The 22,900-nt window shown below is 39.0% G+C and overlaps 1 protein-coding gene across 4 annotated transcripts; it reads left to right on the top strand.

The window, feature by feature from the left end:
- The first annotated feature begins 227 nt into the window (after positions 1 to 227).
- On the top strand, positions 228 to 20,395 carry LOC149089834 (uncharacterized). 4 transcript variants are annotated; one of them, XM_089250292.1, is made up of 5 exons: positions 228 to 374; positions 5,872 to 5,926; positions 10,657 to 10,723; positions 11,557 to 11,610; positions 17,915 to 20,395. In XM_089250292.1, exons 3-5 carry the CDS (start codon positions 10,685 to 10,687, stop codon positions 18,830 to 18,832), a joined length of 1,011 nt encoding a protein of 336 aa, XP_089106418.1. In that variant the 5' UTR covers positions 228 to 374; positions 5,872 to 5,926; positions 10,657 to 10,684; the 3' UTR covers positions 18,833 to 20,395. The 4 variants fall into 4 exon arrangements, with proteins under 4 accessions (XP_089106418.1, XP_089106426.1, XP_089106409.1 ...); XM_089250300.1 differs by having other exon boundaries at positions 10,653 to 10,723; XM_089250283.1 differs by lacking the exon at positions 5,872 to 5,926.
- The last annotated feature ends 2,505 nt before the right edge of the window (positions 20,396 to 22,900 follow it).

The raw sequence follows: 22,900 nt of genomic DNA, 5'->3' as shown, positions 1-22,900 counted from the left end.
TGTTGGATCAGGCCTGGGATATTTCCCTTCTATTTTTCCCGCTTTCGCGATAAATAACTCGTGGGAGGAAAAAAAAAACGAGAAAAACATAGTGATAAAATATCGACGCCAAGTCGCCAAAGCCAGACAAAAAAAAAAGACCATTTCTTTTTTTCCCCAGAATTTTTGGTTGGCGACTTTTCAAAATTATTGCAACCTCTTCACTAAACTTATCTTGGCGCTAAACCAAAGCGCTTGCCGCTAAACAGTCCGAACAAAGCTTTGAGTCCGAAGAAACGAGGCTTGGTGAAGTGGCACGTGCTTGATGATAGTAGATAATTTAGTTCTTTGCGTCTAACTTAGTTAAGTCATCTGATTGTGCAAATCACAAAAAGGTAAAAACTATAAGTTTTATATTAAATGACTCTTATTCTTTTAATTCTTCTTGCGCATGTCTATAAAAATACGGAGAACTGAAAAGTTCTGGAAATTTCTGAGCAGTGTTATTTGTTACTGTATAAACGGTTATAATGGCAACGAGACCCCGAAGTTACTGGATATTTCAATTAATTCCCACGTACAGTATAACCCGTTTTTTATTTAGCTAAATAATTAGTTTTTTTTTAATTTCAATAACAGCCCCTTCGCCCTCATTTGCGGTCTCGACTGTTTTAAGGAACACCCACAAAGAAATTGTTTCGCGTATTGTAAATTTTCATTAATTATGAAATTATTTACTTTGTTGATTGATTCTGAATTTTTTCATCAATTCCAAATTTTTCGTCGGTTCTCGAAAATTTTTGTTTCATTATTTCCTACTTTTCGTGAATTCTCAATTCCCATCAATTGTCGAAATTTTCTTGATTTCAATAATTCGGATTATCTTCAATTATCGAATTATTTTTTTCACGAATTCTGAATTTTCTTCACTAACGAATTATTTCTTTCAATAATTCTGATATCCATTATCAAATTTTGCTTTCATCGCTCTAAATTTTCATTAATGATGTAGTTTTTCCTTTCGTTAATTCTTCAACTGTCGCGTTTTGTTTTTTTTTCCTCATAAATCCTGGATTATTTTCAACGCCGAATTTTTCCTTCATTGATTTTGAATTTTCATCAATTATGAAAATATTTATATTTTCAATCCTGAACTTTTTCATCAATTATCGAATTTTTCTTTCATTAGTTCTGAAGTTTCTTCAACTATCAAGGCTTTCTTTCATTATGAATTTTCATCAATTGTTATGGTATTTTTCTCACTGATTCGAAATTTTCTTCAATTATTGAATTTTTCATTATATAATTCTGAAATTTCAGTTTTTCTTCCATTATTGAATTTTTCATTATATAATTCTGAAATTTCAGCTTTTCTTCCATTATTGAATTTTCCACTATATAATTCTGAAATTTCAGTTTTTCTTCCATTATTGAATTTTTCATTATATAATTCTGAAATTTCAGCTTTTCTTCCATTATTGAATTTTTCATTATATAATTCTGAAATTTCAGTTTTTCTTCCATTATTGAATTTTTCATTATATAATTCTGAAATTTCAGCTTTTCTTCCAATATTGAATTTTTCATTTTCAGTTTTTCTTCCATTAATTCTAAATTTCAGTTTTTCTTCCATTAATTCTAAATTTCAGTTTTTCTTCCTCCATCTGCCTCCCATTGTGTCATTAAGATATCCTAAAAGTTTATGCAGTTTTCGAGAAAAACTACTCGTTTTACGAGAACTTTAACTACACTGTATAATGAAAAATGACCAAAACATTCCATTTTTTCTCCTCCCATTTTATACTCCCTCTCCACTTTGCCAGGCAACATTAAAACGTTTCCTATCCTATCAGTGGCTACAGCATGAAGACCCGAATACACCCATCCTCCGGGAATTCTTCAATATCTCTGAGATGGGAAGGTCCGGTCTTCAGAGGTCAAAGGTAGTAATTACAATTTTTTTCTAGTATTTCATTTAATTCTCTGCCATATGACATTTCTTAATTTGCTTCAGATGGTATACATTTTTTTTTTTTAAATCATTGTTTGTAGCAAAACCCCAAAATCTGGCTGTCCCAGCTTGAAAAAAAGTGTTAAACAAAAAGACTTGGTACAACACATGTGGAATTTTTTTTTCAAAACGCTTCGAACCACATTTCACATGGTTCGTACAGTCCTTGCAGCATTTAGCAATAAAAAATTAAGCATTTAGTACTATAATTTATCATTTAGCGATACATGGTTGGTACAGTGTCCTTGAGAAAAAAAAGTTTAAAAGTCCTTGAGAATCATTGCAGTCCTTGAAAAAAAAATAACAATTTTCAAGTGCTTATAAATGCTTGAATTTCTTCCATCAATTTTTGTCCCCGTGTGTAGAGCAACAATGATACAATGATTACGAGACAATGTTGAAAACAGAACATATGGCCACCCATATCTGAGGTATGATTTTAAGAAGGTGTTGCGTAAAATCTGGCTGTAAAACGCTGCGCTCAAGATATTGCTTCAAAATATTTTAAACTGCTGAATTAATGAATAACAATTGCATATATGTGGGCTGATCATATTTCCCTGATAAAAATACGGGGAAATCGCCAATTGTCACCAAAAATTATGCCAAAAACGTCAAAAGCAGAAAATGAAGCACCATTGCACATAGAAGCAGATTTAATTTAATTCTATGGGGGGAGATGGTAAAAAATGGCAATATTTAAAGTCATAATATTATCATAATATAATTCACATAGGATTGGGAAAATGATTTTAATACTTAATTTCAGTAAGGGGCCATTCAAGTATTACGTAAGCAGATTTTCAGCCATTTTTGACCCCCCCCCTTGTCAGCAAAACACTGCACCCCCCCCCCCAACCCTGTCAGCAAAATTTCGTCAGCAGCTTAGAATATTTCATATCTTCAAGAAGGGGTGATTGATATGATGATGTAAACAACCTTCAAACCCCCTCCCCCCCACTTGTCATAAAAAGTCAACAAATCCGAACCCCCCCCCCCCCCCCCGTCGATGCTGACGTAATACTTGAATGACCCCTTATAGCACGGCTTTATATAATTCTACATGCCAGAGCCGCTCTGAAGTGTGTGCAATAGGTGCGGTAGCACTGGGATCCGCTGTTTGAGGAGGGGGGGGGGGTACACTTTCGGAAAAGTGAAAAAATATTCAATATAGTGTGTTTCCTTGAATTGACAACTCAGGGGGGGGGGGTGATATTAGGCATCAAAAGGAACAAAAATTGAGTGAACAGCGGTTTAGCTGAGTGCTGTCTCGGATTTTTCTCCGGAGTCATATCCACCACTTGTTCCTTCGGCTTTGTTACAACACTGTCAAGTCAGCCATGGTGAATGTTATCTCCAGGATGTGTTTCCTGTGTTGGACCTGTTTTTCAGTACTTCTTGGCGCCCCGCAAAGTGTTTCTCGGTTATCTGGAATATTTGCCGTAATTTGTTGTCGGCTTTACAGACGTTACCAATTGTTGGGAATTCCAGAATTTCCTTGGCATGGTCTTTGATCAGGACATCGGCTTCTGCTGCTAGTAGGCTTAGCTTCCTGAAGTTGGCTTCCCTATCCGCTTTTTCTTCGTACTCCTGGATGAGCATGTCCCAGACCTTAGCATTTTGAGAAATATACGTAAAATGGAAGCAGCAGTTGTTCAGGATACTGCTGAAAGTAGCCATTGTTTAGTACGCTGTTAGGATCAACGCGTTATCTGACCTGACCTGAATAAAACGTTTTACGGCGGTTCCGCGGCACGTTCGCCGTTCTACCGCACTTAACAAGCGGGCCAATGGAGTGGCCTATAGTGATTTATCTGAATTTATGTACTCTCGTTTGAGCTCGCTAACGATTCGTGATTAGTGGAGCACAGTAAAATCGTGATTAGCAGTTAGGGGCGTTCAAATATTACGTAAGCAAATTTTTAGCCATTTTTGACCCCCTCCCCCCTTGTCAGCAAAATTTCGTCATCAGCTCTGCCCCTCTGAATCCCAACTCATACATTCATAAAGGGTGGTTGATGACGTAAACATTATCCAAACTAGAACTCCTTAATAATATAGTATACTAGCTACAATACCCGGCGCTGCCCGGGTTTTCTTCAATGAGGCTTTTTGGATCATGCGATATCTCCCTCTTTCTTTGAGGGACATGCAAACCGTGTCTAAGTTAACCAATATGGCGACGTCCTGCGCGACTCATGAAATAAACAAGTCTAAAGAAACGTAGAAATGAATAGTCCCCCCCCCTTTTTTTTATGGGTGTTAGGTATTTCGATTCCCTCCCCCTGAACTTCAAGTTATCTATTTCTGCCTGTTTGAGCTTCCAAAAATGCTTAATTAAAGCTGTGGAATTTTTTCGATGCACTTTACGGGGCCCCCCCCCCACTAAATTTCCGTATTTATGCAGTTAAATCGGCAATTTTAATACTGATTTCTATGAGGATCACCCTTTTCCTGACCCTCAAAGCGATGATGGTGATGATTATGACGTCTATTCAAAAACCCTCATTACTGAGAGTATTGAAAATGTGGCAAACCATTATAAAGGCATAAACTATTATACATAACTGGCAGCATTAAAGAAGTGACAAACCATTGTAAAGACATAAACACGTCTGAAACTCATCGCTAGAGAACCACGGTAACCAAAGTAAACGTTCGGAAAGTGATTGTTGAGGCCCAAAAACAATTGTTGCCGGACAGTTTTTTGCCCATTTGGGGCATTTGCCCTGGTCTGATGAAATTTTAAAGTAGCCTATCGTTCAAGTCGGGTCCCATTTGGTATATATGCAAAATTTGGCGACGATCGAACTAAAATTGTAGATTTGTATAGAGAACATACACACACACACACACACACACAGAAAATCAATTTTATATATATAGATGAAGGCGTCTTAATCCAAACCCCCTTCCAGCAAATCGAAAACCCTCCCCATAAATGATGACGTAATACTTGCATGGCCCCTTACGGAAAAAAGAAGAATGAAAGGCACGAGTGATTTAAGCTGTCTCCAAAAGAAAATGTCCAAGGGATTGAGGTCCGGGGAGCGTGGAGGCCAAACAAAAGTTACCACGCGTCCACTGGACGCGGATATGTAGCATGTATTTTTGCGATTTTCATCGACTGAACGTGATTGACTATACCATGTCCTGTGGAAATTTTTGTTCCTCTGGATGCCTGATATCACCCCAATGAGTTTGCCGCCACTTCAAAACAACACCCCCCCCCCCCCCCCGTATGTACATTAAAAAAAGAAAAGTCGTAGTAAGCAAGGTGTTTGAGATTCTGTTGATTTGATTCTGGAATGTTCATCAATTCTAGAATTATTTCTCTCATTAATTCTGAATTTCAATCGATTCTAGAATTATTTCTTTCATTAATCCTGAATTTCCATTAATTTTGGGGTTTTCCTCTCCTTGATTCTAAATTTCTATCTTAATTCTGGTATTTTATACTGAACCTCTCTTATAACAACAAAAACCTCCCAATAACGACCACATTTGCTCGGTCCTGTCAGTGGTCGTTGTTGAGAATTTCACTGTATTTTCCCGTGTGTTATGTGTTCGCTTTCTGGAATTTCTGGTTTCACACCGCCCCACCCTCACTTCCGATATTTCGGCCCATTACGCCACTTCTGGAGTCCCTGATGGAGTTCTCCGAGACATGCTTGGAGAGCTGAACTGAAAATATATCTATGTGTCTTTATTATTAGTGACCTAACGGCAATGTTGTTTGTACCTATTTTCTGTACGTTCTGATTTTTGCCACCTTGCCCTTTATAATTTAGACGGACATTTTTTTTTATACAGTGATCTCTCACTTACATGTTTCTGTCAGTTATAAGCAGGACCGTCTTAAGACTTTCTTTTTTTTCAAGCCGAGCAGAACTCAGGTCTATCGCCATGAGCAATTTACTGTGTTGTGCCAGAAGTGTAAGTATGTGTACCTAACAGTCTGAGTGCGTATCTAGTGTTGTGTGTATGATTTTTAGTGCTGCCATCTATATCTCAGAAGTGAAGTGAGTGAAGTGTAATGACTGAATATCTGTACTGTTTGTAGGACTGTTGCTCTCTGTGACGAGACTTTTTAACGGGAAGATCGGCTCACATTTGCGCCTTGAAGTTGGAACCACAGAAAACCAACTTCAGCCGACCACCACTGAGGTGAGGCTCGAACCCGGGTCCCCGCGATGCGAGTCCGTCACTATGACCACTCGACCACCACAGCGGCTGTCTTAAGACTATCAAGCCAAGTGGTTTTCCGGAGGCGCAACCTGGTAAATCGTAGAAAATTTCAACCGGATCTAATTTTAGTGAGGCCTCTCTTCTCTTGAGGACCCCGGCCATGCCCAGGTGGGCCCATGCGTTAAGTCGGCACTGGTTATAAGACGATTTTCTGCACTCCCAGTCAAAGATATAGGATAATAATGTTATTCACTTATACGCCTCTCTCACTTATGTGTTCGTTTTCCTTGTTCCCTTGCACTGGTACGACGCTTAACTGGAGAGATATCACTGGGTTTTTTTTCACGGGACGCCAAACGGCATTTACAAGCGATGTTTAATTTTACTTGTTTACTATCACAAAGAAATACTATCACAAAATCATCTTCAGGACTTCGTCCTCTCTTGAGCAGTTCCTGTCCGACAGATAACCTTCTGACCTCTTGTAACGAGCTTGGCCTTATCTTCGAAAATGTTCGATCCAAGAGCTTCCATAAGAATGAGATTTGACACTATGATTTTGAAGATTATGTGTATTGATTAAAGACACTCGCGGTTTCGCTGAGTGTTCCTCTTCTGGATGCGTTCAAATTGCACAACTCCTGAGAGTTGTTGTTCAACGAGTGGAAATATACAGGGTGGTAATAAATAAACTGATTACTCGGCCGTATGCGGCACCTATTCTGATGGAGTTATTTTGATGAAACTTGATATACAAAATGTCTCAAGATATATCATTCCAAATCGCAAAAAATATATAGGTGCCAGGAAATGGTTTTAATGCTGCTCTCAACCTGCAATTTAGAAACTACACAAATAATATTTTAAGCGCCAATAAAAACATTTTTAGTCACCATGGTGATCTGGTGCCTGGGATTTGTCCAGCTCAGGGATATATTGGGAATGGGGAAAAGAAAAGTCAATAAAAACCAACAGTTCAAATTTAGATCACCAGGTGAAAAAGCGATGTATTTTATCGCAATTATCTCCCCCCCCCCCTGGTCTACATAATGTATATACTAAATTTAAATAAAGTACTACCCCACAACGGGAGCTATGTAAGTCGGAGTAGTGTTAGTATAATTATGCTGAGTGGTGTACATTGACACTATAACGACCTATGTAGCGCCCGGTGTGGTGGACGTATTTCATTTAAACTTGGTATATACGTTATTCAGACCGGGGGGCATTCGAGTATTACGTAAGCTAATTTTCAGTCATTTCTGACCCCACCCCCGTCAGCAAAACACTGACCCTTCCTTCCCCCCGTTAGCAAAATTTCGTCAGCAGCTTAGAATATTTCATATCTTCAAGACGGGGTGGTTGATGACGTAAACAACCTTCAACCCCCCCCCCCTCCCCTCTTGTATCCGAAACCCCCTCCCCACTCGATGCTGACGTAATACTTGAATGACCCCGGGGCGGGGGAAGATAACTGCGATAAAAAGTTCCACTTTTTTCACCTAGTGGTCAAAAATTTACTTTTTTTTTCCTATTGAATATTTCTTCCCCCATCCCCCGGAATATGACTGTACTAGGACTAGCGAAATAAAAATATAGTCAAACACCCGGTTATAACGCGACATCGAAGATTCTTTGACATTTTCTCGTTATAACTGAGGTGAGCGTTTTCAAAGACATTTTAAACGTGAAAAACATAATCAGATGCAACGAAAATTAAATTACTTCACATTGATCGGCGTGAGCATATTTTATTGAGAAAAATACTCGAAATCGGGGTCATATACACTTTAAAAACAAATCGCCTTTTTTGCCGAAAATGCTGCCAATTGTCGATGGAATTATGCCTATAAATGGTCTTTGGCTGGATGTAAATTTCTATAGCAAGGCTGCATGGAATTGAAAAATATTTCATGGGGGGGGGGGGAATTCTTATAATATAATTTATAAAAATTACGCTAATTATTTCCATCCCTAATTTTAGTATATAAATTAAAGCAATTTTCGCCAGAAAAACGGGACTTCGTTAAAAGAATTTCTTGGGAAACGGAAGCAAACTGACGGAAAATGTGTCGTAGTATCCGAGGTCGGTACGTTTCCATCGACATTATAAGCAAAAGTTTCATTAAAATTATTCTACATATGAATCCGCAGATCCCGAAAATTATGGACGTTATAACCGATATTTTCTTTTTTACAATCGAGGTCGGTGTAGACCAGTTTGACTGTGTAGGCCTAGGGAAAATTAGAATGATACAAAATTATGAAAAAAAAATCTTATTTGTAATTATATTTCCATTTCTCCACATATACTAGATTTTTTGGACTATTTTCCGATTGATTTTACGCACAAGTGTAATGTAGCGGGGATGTGGTGGATAACACTGTATAACACGATTTCTGTTCTTACTTAACGGACCACATTATCCAATGGTTAGAATTATCCACATTATCCAAGACTGAATACAGCCATTTTTGGCTTTAAATTTTGTTTTTGTGGTGGTGGGGGTCGATATTCGTGAATTCGTCATTTACCATTGGATTAGGGGTCATTCAAGTATTACGTCAGCATTGGGGGGGGGGGGTTTACGATTTGCTGACTTTTGATGACAAGGAGGGAGGGGGGGGGTTTGGACGATGCTTACGTTAACAAACCCCCTCTTTATGAAGATATGAAATATTCTTAATAGCATCATATTCGGTGCGCCAAAAACGGAAAAAGAACCTTTCGATAGTTTGTGGGCACTTGAAGTAACATCCTCCCCACTCATTGATACAGAGCCACTGATACAGAGCCCTACAGAGCCACTTTAGTGATCTCTAAATGTTTCGCGGATCCAAGAGATCTGGAAATGTGTCCGGGCCGCTTAAGTGCTCTGGAACTGTGCTACGCATCACTCAAGTGATCCGTAATTATATGCCGCGCGGATCACTTAAATAATCTGAGAATGTAACTTGAGTGATGTGTAGAACCGCACTGGGGGTCACTTAAGTGCTCTAAAACTACGTCACATGTCACTCAAGGGATCTCTAAATGTGTCACGGATCACTTAAATGTTCTGGAACTGTGTCCCGGGTCATTTAAGTGATCTGAAAATGTGATACGGGCCGCTTAAACGTTCTGAAATTGCACCACTGGACACTTTAAGTGATCTGTGAAAATGTGCCGCTTAGTTCTTTTTTACAAAATTAGGTTTGAGGAAGGCAGGCCGCATCAGATAACCCCCAGGGTCATATTTGGTCCATGGGTCTATGGGATTTATCATTATATGGCTTAAAGGGTGGGTCGCAATGAATTTATTAAAGATAAATTTTGAGTTCATAGCCTTCAAATAACATTGAAATTTACAGAAATTGATTATAACATATAAAGGTCAACGAAATTTCAAATAAAAAAAAATTTTGGATTAAAAAAATAAATTTTTGATCGTCGGGATGGGGGGGGGGCACGAGCCCCTCTATGCCCCCCCCCCCGTATACGTCTCTGATCCCACCAATATGCATTAGGATTCAGAGGGGCAGAGCTGATGACGAAATGACGAAATTTTGCTGACAAGGGGGGTCAAAAATGTGATATTTAGGCCACTTTTATTAGATTTTTTGAAAAAACTACTTGGTTAAAACCATGGTTTAAACCAACGTGGTTTAAACATTAATTAACCCTGATGTGAACAGACTAAAAAAAAATTCTCGAAGTTAGAGGCTATTGTCTCTACTTCAGCGCCTCACGCCACAGTGCGTGAAAAAAGGAAGGCAGGGCCGTGTTTCCAGTGGTGTAGATAGTAGCATGCTTGCCCGGTATGCAAGAGGGTCTGGGTTCGAGTTCCGGCGAGACAAGATGACTTACTGAGTTCACCTCAGCATAATATCCAGAAAATAAATGTTTCCTTTATATGTTGGGCTGAGAAAAAGCCATCTCTCTCTCTCTAAAGGTTTGAAAAATAACCATGAATTTTTTTTTTAATTTGAAATTTTTATTTTAACTCAAATTTTATTTTGTGTGAAATTCCTGGATGCGTGACATATTCTAACAGTTATTTACAGTTTTTAAAAGTATTATCAGTGCGCAAAAAAGTTCTTTTTTCTTTTTGCCGTTTTCAATATTCCAGTTGCCCAATCAGCAAATGGTATAAGATGGCTTATTCACAAATATCGATCCCCTCACCATCAAAACCAGAGTTTTAGGGGATAAACAATATTATTTTTTCCATATATATATTCCGGCTAAGCAAACACAGAAATCACAACTTCTACCTTGGAACAAAGAAAAAGTTTTTTTTACACGTAGTGTAACAATCGAGAGTTTACCGTATTGAGAATCTTGTTGAAAATCGTCTCAGGAAAATTCCAATAGATTTTGTAAAAACATTGTTTTGTGATTCGTATTTTTCTTCTAGTACTTACTGCAAGAGTAATTTAATTGCTATTTTTTTTATTACTAATTATAATCTTGCTAATCGCTATTTTTGTCCAGATAGATCTACATCAGGTAGAAGCAGTGACAAGATGGGCTCGAAAAGTTCAAGATCTCAGAATGACTCAAAAGTATGTTTATTTCGTTTTTTTTAAAATATAGTTGGCCCCGCTTAAAACGGATTAAATCCTCCAGCATCAAAATTTCTCCCATAGAGACTGCCATTCATTCCCATAGACACTATGTTAAAATTCCCCGCCTCATCGAATATTACTCTTCACACGTCAACCACTATACATAGAATGTTTTTATTGAATGCAACATTTGGAATTAATGGAGAATATGTTACCTGGTTAAGAAAAAAACATTTCAGAGTAGGTTCTGTTCTCCCAAGTATAAAGTGTGTTGTCTTCAATACTTACATTTACTTATTTTATTTTTGTTGTCTGTTAAACCAATGGGGAGGGTAAGTTTTCTAACATAGATGAAAAAAATCATTGGCATTGTGATCATTATAATTATATATAACTAGCTATAATATACCCGGCTCTGTCCGGATTTTCTTCTCAATGAGGCTTTTTGGATCACGTGATTTCCCTCTTCTCTCTTTGAGGGACATACAATCACATTATGAATTAACTGTTATTTTTTTCTACCTTGATTTTTTCCATTCTCTCAAACATGTTTCCTTTCTTTTTGCATTTTCTTTCAAATATTGTAAAATATGTAATTAAATTGTAAACTCTAATTTGTATAGTATTATCGTAATTGACTGGGGACAAATAAATTATGTTATTAATTTGGTCCAGTTGGAGTGTCAGCTGCATGGGGGGGGAGGGGCAAATGTCTTTTTTTTCATTTTGATCTCTTATCATTATCCGATGTATTTCAGTAATGTTTTGGTATGCTTATATATATAATATGGTATATATAATGATTATATATATTTCTTTTATTTGTTAAGGAGGAGCCAGCTGCAAGCCGTCCTCAAAAGACGGTTTATGAAAAGATTATGATGGTAATTTTGATTATATTAGATAATTAATGTGTCCAGCTCGATTTCTTGGGGCAGCAATTTTCAACCTTTTTCATGCCATGACACCAGGGTTGGCAAGGTTTTGGACAGTTCGGTAAAAACCACGGTATTTACCGTGGTTTTTACCGTGCTTGTCCAAAACTCTCCCATCCTATTTTGTAAGTGAAAAACTTATGTGAGTGAAAAGCAATGTGATGAAGAGGTAACTTCTATAATTAAATAATAAACTTTATATTTATGAATTATATTGAACGCAAAGCGTTTTCTGCACGAACTCAATGACCACGGTATGAAGCAGTTTGTCGTGCTCACTCCAGAAGAGTGTTTCGGTAGCAGAAAAAGATATTTTGAGGGGGGGTTTTCGGAGCACTTAAAAGTTTTATTGTCCCCGCGATGTAGAGGCTGTATGAAAACGTCATCACCACTGTAGTCCACGATGAGGTTCTCTGACACTAGAGAAGTTGTGAGACTTGCGTCGGAATCTCAACCAACATAGGTTGACGCATGGTGAACCCCATCACAAGTGCATGGAGTGCGGTGCAGCTTTTCACCGCAATAGCAACCTCATGCGCCACCAGGCAACGGACAGAGACCACCGATGCCTACTACTTCACCAAACACCAACTCTGGCCATATCGCTATATTGCAATTTACTGCCATTAGTGAGATAGGTTGGAAGTGAAGGCGCTGTCTATCGGTGGTCGACTCGAGTTCGTCAGGGAAAATATCTTACCTATATCCACCCTTAGGGTTCGAACCCGGGACCCTGACAAGCACCGATGCCTGGAGGACCGAGCCATCACCGAGCGCCACCGCAGCAAGGGGCTCGGCCAGGAGGAGGAGGGCTCGCACGAACTCATTCCCGAACCCGGAAACGAGCACGACATGACCACCTTCCTCGACAGCGTGAGAGAGGAGCTCTTGCGTTTGCTGAGGGAGGACATGGCCACACATAGGTCATTGAAGTGGAATATTGTCGCGACTGCTGTTTTCAGCCGTAGAGGGAGTGATGGCGAAGAGGAGGTCTGCAACGGGCACCTTCGCACCAAAACGCTCACCACTCTTACAGTAAATCAGATTGACGACCAACTGCAATCGACATTTGAAAAAATGAAGCAGGCCACAGAGGATTTTGAAGGTAGCGGAAATGGGTGGGTCCTCGATCGGGTGCTCGTCCTCTAGCCATCCATCCTCTAGCACTAGCCTCTTACATTCCGCTGCCGAAAGGGGTAGTCAGCAGGAAAGCTGGGGGGTGTACCACCTTCTGATTATTAATAATCAATCATCCATACGTAAGAATCACGTTAAGAATCGAGCTCCGAATGCACCGACGGTGTGATTGTTAAAAGTTATTCTTAAGGTCACGTGACGATGGACAGGCCGATAAATTTCCGTTTTGGGGAATTTCGCCATTGGCCAATCAGCGCCCAGCTAACAAGATGGAGAGGAAAAGAAATTTTAGAGCGAGGCTAGCCTGAAAGAATGGCGGAGGTTATTTCAGCAAATGTGAATACGGTTTTGAAGAAATGAGATTAATACATAATATTTTTTTATCATGTTGCAGTAAAAAACAAACATATCCAAACTTAATCATCCGATATGATTCGAATCAAAGATTCATCTCACGTTCACTGGGATGGATCCCTGCCACCCTCCATGAAGAGGGGCTACGCTATAATGTTATGGTGAAAGTGATAAAGAGCTGTTATTATATGAATAATCACCGGCCATTTCGATAAGTTTGATAAATTTTGCTCATATACCGCGAATCTATCACATTTGTAGGTCATTATGCATAATTGTCAAACCATGGTTAATGCGATAAATGAGTCATCGTTGTGTTTACATTATGTATGTAAGTGAAGCTAACATTACAAGACTAACAATAATTTTTATAATATGCTTCATGTTTCTTTAAATTAATTGTCATGGGGAATTTAACGTGATGATGTACATGTATTGCATTGCTGCTTCGTGGTCAAATAACAATAATAGTGATCAGATAATACATCAATATTAAAAATGGTCATCGCTTCGGTGATGTTGGCTTTTTCACGTACACCGAAGCATGTGAAAAAAACAAACGCAGCAGCAGGTTAATAATGATCTTTAATTTATGTACAATTATATTTCGGCCGATTAGAGCTTTGTCTCACATATTTTGTGAGCGAAATTCAATTTTCTCTCAAGTTTTAAACTAATAAAAAATTTCAAATCTACAAGTTTCCATAATATGAAAAGAAATTGTATTTACGACTCATCGATCATAATGTTTATGGATTGAAAATTTGAGAATTATGCATAATCACTGGTAAATGTGACAAATGTAGCAAAATTTATCAAACTTTATTGAAATAATCCGATATTTTATCACTATTATCAACATATATGTGCTGTATATGGACTCAAACACTGTTTTCAACTCTCCCACACAACCTTCAGATAACTCAAAAAGTCTGACGAATTCCTTATTTGGAAATAAAAATGCATTGTTAATTTTTTTCCCATTTTTTAAAATATGAAAAATAAAAACCACCTATTAAAGAAAGAATTTAAGTTATCTCGCATATAGAAAAAAAAATTATTTACTAAGAATCAAGTTATATATAAGAAGTGGGTAGCCTTGGTTCTTAACTCGATTCTTAACTATGGAACAAAAACGATTCTTAGTTAAAAATGTGGTAGCAAAGTTCTCTCTCGATTCTAACTAAAGATCAAATCCATAGTTAAGAAGGGGATTCTTATTAAGAATCAGAAGGTGGTACATCCCCTGTTGTCAACATAAAAAACGACGACAACAAATGCTTTCTCTGGTCTGTGTTGGCCGCTCTACACCCGGTGCAAAATAACCCTCAAAGAGTCGGTCACTATATTCAGTATGAGAATGAACTCGATACCAGTGGACTCATACTCGGTTACTTTAAAACAAATAGAATGGTTCGAGAAAGTGAAAATTGCGGATAAACGTTTTCGGCTTAGTAGTGGGTAGTGAAGTCTTCCCCCTCAGGGTCAGCGAGGAGCGGTCGGAGACAGCGATAAATCTTTAATGATTAGGAATGACACCACGTCGCATTGCTGTTTGATAAAAAGCAAGTCACGCCTTCTCGAATATACAACCAAGCATAAAAGTCTCAGTGAAAACACTAATATTATGGTTTATAAAAACTACCACTATCAATTACGTGCGCCATACGTCATCTACGCCGACTTCGAAGCGATTTTGGAGAAGGTGGAAGGGTGTGAACCTGACCCTTTGTACTCCCACACGACCCGAAAAAGTCTCCATCGTTTTTGCCGTTGTGGGACTCGATGGAGAATATGTGAAGGAACCCATGGTGTACAGGGGCGAGGACTGCGTTGATGTTTTTTTTTCGATGTCTCCTCGAAGAAGAGGAAATTATATTAGGCAAACTGAATAACCCGGTGGCAATCAAGATGACTAGCAGTGACGTCCGAAATTTCATGCAACCGACCACCTGCATTGTATGCAATGAGCAGCTCGGGTTAGACAGACTGCGTGACCATTGTCACGTCACCGGTAAATTTAGAGCGGCACTCCATCAAAAGTGCAATCTCCAGCTGCGTTTGAGAACACACATCCAGGTTATTTTTCATAACCTCCAGAACTATGACGCTCATTTTTTTATGCAGGGACTAAGCCGGTACCCAGATCGCAAGATTCAGGTGATCGGTAGGAATATGGAAAAATTCATTTCTTTTTCTCTCGGTCACTTGCGATTTCTCGATTCAAACCAGTTCCTATCAGCATCTTTGGATTGTCTGGTGAAGACTATGGAGCCCAGTGATTTTATAAACATGCGGAAATGCTTCGGTGACAAGAGTTATCTGCTTGAACGCAAGGGATGCTATCCCTCGTTTCAAAAATTCGAAGATCCGGTGCTGCTCCCAAGAGAGGCCTTTTACACCTCTCTGGGGGATCAACATATTACCCGTGAAGAATATACATATGCGCAAGCCGTTTGGAGGACAGTTGAAAAATCTCGGTGAATATCACGACCTCTACGTGAAAACAGACGTGCTGCGTCTGAGTGACGTCTTTGAAAGATTCAGAAAACTCTGCGAAGATAATTATAAAATAGACCCGTGCCACACATTCACATCACCTGGATTGGCCTGGAACGCATGCTTGAAAATGACCGGTGTGAAACTGGAGTTGATAACAGACCCGGATATGCACCTTTTTCTGGAAAAAGGAATCAGAGGCGGCGTGTCTGTGATCACCAAACGGTTTGCGAGAGACAACAACCCGTTGGTCGCCGGCTATAACCCCAGTGATCCAACAACGTACATAATGTACTATGATGTGAATAACTTGTATGGTAAATGCATGATGGAACCCCTCCCGGTGAGAGACTTTAGATGGTTATCTCCGAGTGAACTCGAAGAGATAGACTTTTTGAATGTCGCAGACGATGCTAAAAAGGGCTACATATTAGAAGTAGATCTTGAATATCCGGTGCATTTACACGATGAGCATAATTGCTTCCCCTTGGCAGCAGAGAACATTGAAATAACATATAAGAAATATGTACATATATATAAGAAACCCCGGTGAACACAAGAAACCATCTCGTAAACTCTCTCCGAACTTGATGGATAAAAAGGCTTATATGATTCACTACCGGTGCCTCAAATTATATACTTCGCTGGGGATGAAGTTAACGGGTGTTCGGCGCGCCATCAAGTTCACCCAGGAGCCCTGGATACGCCCACGCATAGCATTCAACACCGGAAAGAGGAAGCAAGCCCGGTGTGATTTTTGAAAAAGATTTCTACAAGCTCCTCAATAATGCTGTGTATGGGAAATCACTTGAAAACTTTCGTACGCACGTCGACATCCATCTCGTCAACAACGAAAAACGAGTGAGGAAGCTAGTCGCATCCCCCGCGTTTGAATGCTTTAATATAATAACCAGTGAACTAGCTGTAATAAAGGTGATAAAAACGAAGATCCACTTGGACAGGCCAATATATACCGGTGTTTCAATTTTGGACCTGTCCAAACATATAATGGCAGATTTCCACTACAATTTTATGAAGAATAAATATGGACCCGGTGTACAAATTCTATTTACAGATACTGACGGACTCTTTCCTATACCAAATCAAAACCGGTGACATGCGTGATGAAATCCACAGATTCGATACGTCGAACTACCCCAGTGATCATCCGCTGTTCAGCCTGCAAAATAAGAAAGTGGTGGGCGTAATGAAAGATGAGGATGGAGGTGAGCCCGTTGTGGAATTCGTGGGACTAAGAGCAAAAATGTACAGCATGATAACAGCAGTCGCGGAAAAGAAGACAGCGAAAGGGGTGGGTCGTACCATTGTAAACAAAAAGAGCTGAAACATAGAGACTACCTGACTTGCCTCCACAACCACTCCTCCATGAAAAATACAATAATAAAAATCTCCGCAGAAAACCATAAGCTTCAAACGGTCGCCCTCCGAAAAACGTCGCTGTGCCCCCGTGACGACAAGAGGTATATTTTCGGTAGACATATGCGTATGGCCACTACGGTATCGGCAATGGTTAGCGATTTGTAAATATTTTCTTTTTCTTCATTCATGTCAATATTTTTTTTTTTCTCTCTTAAATGTAAATAATTGAAAACTTGATTCGCATAAAATGGCTCTGTATTTTATTGCTCCTTTGTTTTATTACAGTGTTGAAAAAAATATCTTAGTGAGAATGAAAATTTTTTAAGGATTTAATTTGTGTTCAGCAATGCTAACAGGAAAGAACCCCTCGAAAAAATGTGGTGCGAAGAAAACTTTTTCTAAAAAAAATTTTTTAGCCCGACGGGAAAGTTAAACAACGATAATTTAATGACATTGGAATTTTCTAGGATGCTTGGGGAAAATTGACATTAAAAAATTTCATTTAAGAACGACCCCCACTAAAAAATTTAATTTGGGAAAGATCCCTGACGTCATCTAGTGACATAAAAAAATTTCATTTAAGAACGAACCCTAATGCGACGTAAAAAAAAAGTTTTCCGGCCTCTTCGTGCCATTGTGACGAATGATAATTTAAGAACGACCCCTCTTAGACATAAAAAATTTAATTTAGAAAAGACCCCCCCCCCCTAAAAAACAGTAAAGATCACAGCGCCATCTAGTGTCTTTTACCTTCGTCATCCTCTTATCGCGGGGCAGCAAAGGGTAGCACCCCTTTGTCCAGTACCCCCAATTTTCCCCTACTGTAAATGTATGTGAGATGTTTTTTAAATAATATTTATGATTTGTGTGTTTGTATCAATAGAAATCAGGTCCGAAGCCCGAAGAGATTCTTATAACTGAGCTCGTGAGTAATATTCCTAAATATTTGAAGTCCGTCAACGATGACAAAAGGCAATTCATGCAATTCTACCAGGAAATTTGGCTCCCTGAACGGGTATGTCTTCTACAAAGCTTGCAGGAATTACACGATGAAAATGCTTTCTACCAGAGTATGACCGATATCACCAGAAACGTGCTGTATGTCAGCGCAGCATGTAAAGCCTTGATGCTGCTGTTTGTGATCTTCTTCGTCCAAACGATCCTCTCTACCCTGATATTAGTCAGCCTGATCGCTGACGTTGCCGTAGTCTTCATGTACAACGAAAACAAACTTAAGAAAGATAAGATACAAAAACTGGTACCAGCTTTCCACCGTGACATAAGCAACACGGTCATGTTAAAACTGCGTTGGTCCAAGGCCCGTAGGAGTTTCAAGGTGATGCAAGGCGAAGTGTCACGTTTCATCTTCGACGCCAAGAACCTTGGGTACGAAAACGACGACCCCGTCGTGGAGAGATTCTTGAACAACACCAAGATACGTAACGCCCAAGAGTCCAAGGATCTCGGTTTATTCTTCCTGAAAGATTTCGTCGAGCTCATCTGCGACTACAACGCTTCTTTGAAGTTCTTCAAGGTATCCAAGAACGACGCGTATCACGAGTACTACGAGCGATGCCGCGAGATGCAGTCGGCCATCGTGGAGTTCGGCGACGACGTCGCACTTTACTTCAGGGACATGGAATTCACAGACATAACGCAAATTGCAATGGAGATCGTCTCTGTAGATCTGGAGGTCGTCGGAAAGAAAATCAAGTCCACTCTAGACATTCTGAAGAAGGAGACGGAATTCTCCAACACTTCGACGGAGCGAGCAAAATCCAATATGAAGAAGAGGTTGTGAAAGTAATCAGTGACTCAATTACTTTTTTTTATGGTTCTAAATCGGTGTTTTTCAACTTTTATACAACTGCGGACCGATGAAAATAGTTTAACAATATCGCGGAAATGTGAGAAATAATTACCAGCGAAAAGATAAATCGGAGAAATAATTTTGCCCTGTGGCAAAAAACTATTAGAAGAAATAATTGGAGAACCCTAAAAAAATAAACACATAAATGGGCAAAGATAATTTGGGAGCCAACAAAAGTAAATGCATAGGAGAAATAGTTCGCGTACCAGCAAAAAAGGAGCCGAATAAAAAAAATAATTTAGTGGTCGGCAAAAAAAAGTTTCGGTAGAAATAATTAGATAAATGGGAAAAATAATTCGAATATAATTGGTACCGGCGAAAAAAAAAAATCAATAAATTGGAGAAATAGTTTGAGGACCGGCAAAAAAATGAACAAATGAGAGCAACAGTTTGCAGACCGATCAAAAAATAAACGGAAGAAATAACGGACTGGCTAAAAAATAAATGGAAGATAAATAATTTACAGACCGGCAAAAAATAAGTAAATAGGAGAAATAATATGCAGACCAGCAAAATACAAACAAATGGAAGAATGAATTATAGGACTGCCGAAAAAAATTATTCATTTGGAGAAATAATTAGGACACCGGGGAAAAAAGAAATAAATGAGAGAAAAAATTCTGAAACCTTCAAAAAATAAATAAATAAGAGAAATAAATTGCAGATCGGAAAACATTAATGAAGGGGAGGGAAATAATTCGCGGACCGGCAAAAAATGAATGAATAAATGAGGGAAATAAATGTGAGAACAGACCGGCTAAGAGACAAAAATAAAAATCAGTGTAATCCCTAAAATAGGTTGGTACAAAGAACGTAAAACAAGTCAAGTCAAAAACCAACGTAGAGTCGGTATAAGGGGCCGTTCAAGTATTACGTAAGCAAATTTTTAGCCGTTTTTGACCCCCTCTCCCCAATGTCAGCACAATTTCGTCATCAGCTTTGCCCCTCTGAATCCTAACTCATATTTTCATAAATGGTGGTTGATGACGTAAGCATCATCCAAACCCCCCCCCCCTTGTCATCAAAAGTCAGCAAATCGGAAACCCCCTCCCCCCCCCCCATCGATGATGACGTAATACTTGAACGGCCCCTAACCAAAATAAATAAAGACGCCGATTAATAAATCTAAAATTATGCAAATGCGTCTATAAAAGAGTTGTTCGGAATGTTTCGCGGACTGGGAGGCACCGGGCCGCAGAATAGCGGTTGAAGAACACTGTTCAAAAAATCACATCATTTTTTGAGTGTGTGGTGAAATACGCTTTTATATATTACGTGGTCAGCGCATTGTGTTACACGCATTGAATGTCCGATTTAGAGTTTACTTAAACAACGATTCTGAAGGCACAATTTTGTAACTCGTGGTGCCAAATATTACTATTGAAAAAGTGACTTCTGACGTTGATGCTTAAATTTTCGAAGTTATGCTTAGTGTAAAAAAAAAGGTAATTGATTAAAATGAACTTTGTGTAATAAAATTGTTCTTGCATTTTATTCGGATTTGTCAGTTTATATGTATAATACGCGCCCCCCCCCCTCCCAGATGAACCTAAAAATTCAGGAGAGTCAATTATATATACTCTATTTTTATTTTGCATAGACCAGGGCTGGACAAACCACAAAAAGACTCAAGGCACCAGAAAAAATTTTTACCCGAAGAAAAACGTCCAAAATAATGGTCCTTTTGAATTTTTCAGGCCATAGTGACCATCTGTCATGTTGGTAGATAGGCTGCTTGCTGTAAAGGCCAAATATTTTCTGCTGCTCTCAGCCTTCAATTCAGTAACTATCCAAAGAAAATTTTAGGCGCCAATACCAATTTTTTAGTCTCCATGGCGCATCGGATTTGTCCAGTCCTGCCATAGACTACTCTCCTTTACTACTGTGAAAATTACAGTGGAATCGCGTTGTATCTCGTGGGGGTACCTCACTTTCCCCCCATTATTTTATTGAATTTTAAAAGTTCTTTTATTTACATTGGTCACAGGTGATTCCATTTCTCTAACTGCAATATCAGCGGAGATATTTTGGTTCGAAAATCGTTGAAAATGTCTCAAGAACAGCATATATAAAGGGACAAACTCGAGAAAAAAAATTCGAAACATTCTTTTTACAGTTTATTAAAACTTTTATGAATTCTGACAATTAAATTTTCAATCAGCAATATCTTAGCAGGTCCGAAATTCGGACTTTCGCTGGGCCCTCCCTATATATCGATCACTAAACTATCGACATTCAGATTCCTTTGATCGTTAGGGTTGCCATAGCTAACCTATGGCTAATTATAATTGGCCATAATTATCACACAAAAATGTGCCAGCTTGGTGATGACCACGAGTCATAGGGATCGATATAGGGACATGATACCATAATATAACAATTGTGTAACAGGGTTTATCCAAATGGGAATGTTTTTGGTAGAAATTTTTTAATTTAAAAGGGAGCATACAGGGTGTTACAAAAAGAATTACCCGATTTGAAATGCGTATATTACGAAAAATATTGAACATTCTCTTAAGATTAATTTTATATTATTTGGCTAATCAAAAAGTTTTTTTACAAACCAAATTAAAGGTGCTCAATATGTCCACCTTGAGATGCAAGGGATTTGTCTATACGGTAGTCAAATTCGTCCCAAACTTTTGCGAGCATGTTTGCATCCATTGCGAGTGGATTTCTGTTGACTACGTGCGAAACCGTCGGATGCGCTCCACATTTTCGTCTGACATGCGGGGACGGCCAGTGGGGAATTTCCCTTTACACAGACAACCGGCGTCTCGGAATTGTTTACACCAAATCACGTTAACGCCCCCTGGGGGAGACGGAATGCTCCGGGGGGGGGGGCGATAGAAGTTCCGGATATAACGTGATCCTATGGATTGCGTTGGAAAAAATTGCTGAAGAAAGGAGCGATGGGATAAAAAGGTTGGGAAACTATGGTTTATACCAGCGGTTTTTCAACCGGTGCTTCGTGTGAACTCCCAGGGGCTCCGCGGCCGCTCGAGAAAAATAAAAAAAATACCAGTAAATTTGAAAACAAAATTATTAATATTTTTGAATAACGAAAATAAGTCAGTAACTTTGATGAATAGATAAAAAATAGGCCTACGGGGCTCCGCCATAGAAATCATATACCGGAAAGGGCTCCGTGGGTCAAAAAGGGTTGGGAACCGCTGGTTTATACTATCGCCTAATGCTCTGAGCGGTAGGAAGTTCATCACCAGGGTGTCGTCGATGAAAAGCACGATGAACTGTTGTTATGGACTTACATTTCGCGAAGCTTAAAACCTAATACGATTTCTGTTGTGCAGTCGCCATATTGACAAACACTGAAGTGGCGGCCGAAAGAAGATCGTTAGCGCTAAGGCGACTTGATAAGGGCATCAGCCGTTATTCTAGTGGTTATAGTTAGCGCTACATGTTGGCAACTGCGTGAATCTCGAGATTTCTCTCTTTCTACCTATAATATTCGATCAAAACGGATTAAAAGCTGAATAGTTATGATTTCTTTTTAATCGGATGATTCTTTTTGAAACACCCTGTAAAGTTGTTATCCTACTGTAACGTTAAGGGATTTTTTTTAAAGGCACATTTGTTTTGAGAAGCGCTTTCAAGTCGCATTTTACAGTAAAACCTCCCGACAATAGACCGAAAATTTTGTCCGCTAACGAGGAGTCTCCGTTAACATATATCATAGACATAGAAGAACGACCCATAACTCCGTGCCCAATACAGATGAACGTCCTCAATGCCTGCTGAGGGCTCTAGGACTGCTTTAATACATATCTTCAGACTATGACCCTGTGCTTTGCTAGAAATTTACTGTAAACGCTCAACCTCTCCCAACACTGACGCCACTGCAGCTGTGGACTTTTACAAAAAAGAGTCGAAAAAAGAAAAATTCGCCGTTCTGTGAATAGTATTCATTCTGTCTATAAAATAAAGAATCAACAAGGAGGAAGTAAACAAGACCAAAGAAAAATAGCAAATTTTGCACGT

Source organism: Pholcus phalangioides, unplaced genomic scaffold, assembly GCF_987345545.1.
Source record: "Pholcus phalangioides strain wild (caught in Gottingen) unplaced genomic scaffold, Ppha-v1.0 ptg000001l_1, whole genome shotgun sequence".
NCBI classification, from domain to species: Eukaryota; Metazoa; Arthropoda; class Arachnida; order Araneae; family Pholcidae; genus Pholcus; species Pholcus phalangioides.
Note: the sequence above shows the minus strand (reverse complement) of the source record. Positions and strands in the feature narration are given on the sequence as shown.

Excerpts from the sequence above, each read along its gene's own strand:
- LOC149089834 (XM_089250283.1), top strand. The coding sequence starts at position 10,685 with ATGGGCTCGAAAAGTTCAAGATCTCAGAATGACTCAAAA. Across the intron at positions 10,724-11,556 it reads GATCTCAGAATGACTCAAAA|GAGGAGCCAGCTGCAAGCCG; the intron begins GTATGTTTATTT and ends TTATTTGTTAAG. Across the intron at positions 11,611-17,914 it reads TTTATGAAAAGATTATGATG|AAATCAGGTCCGAAGCCCGA; the intron begins GTAATTTTGATT and ends TTGTATCAATAG.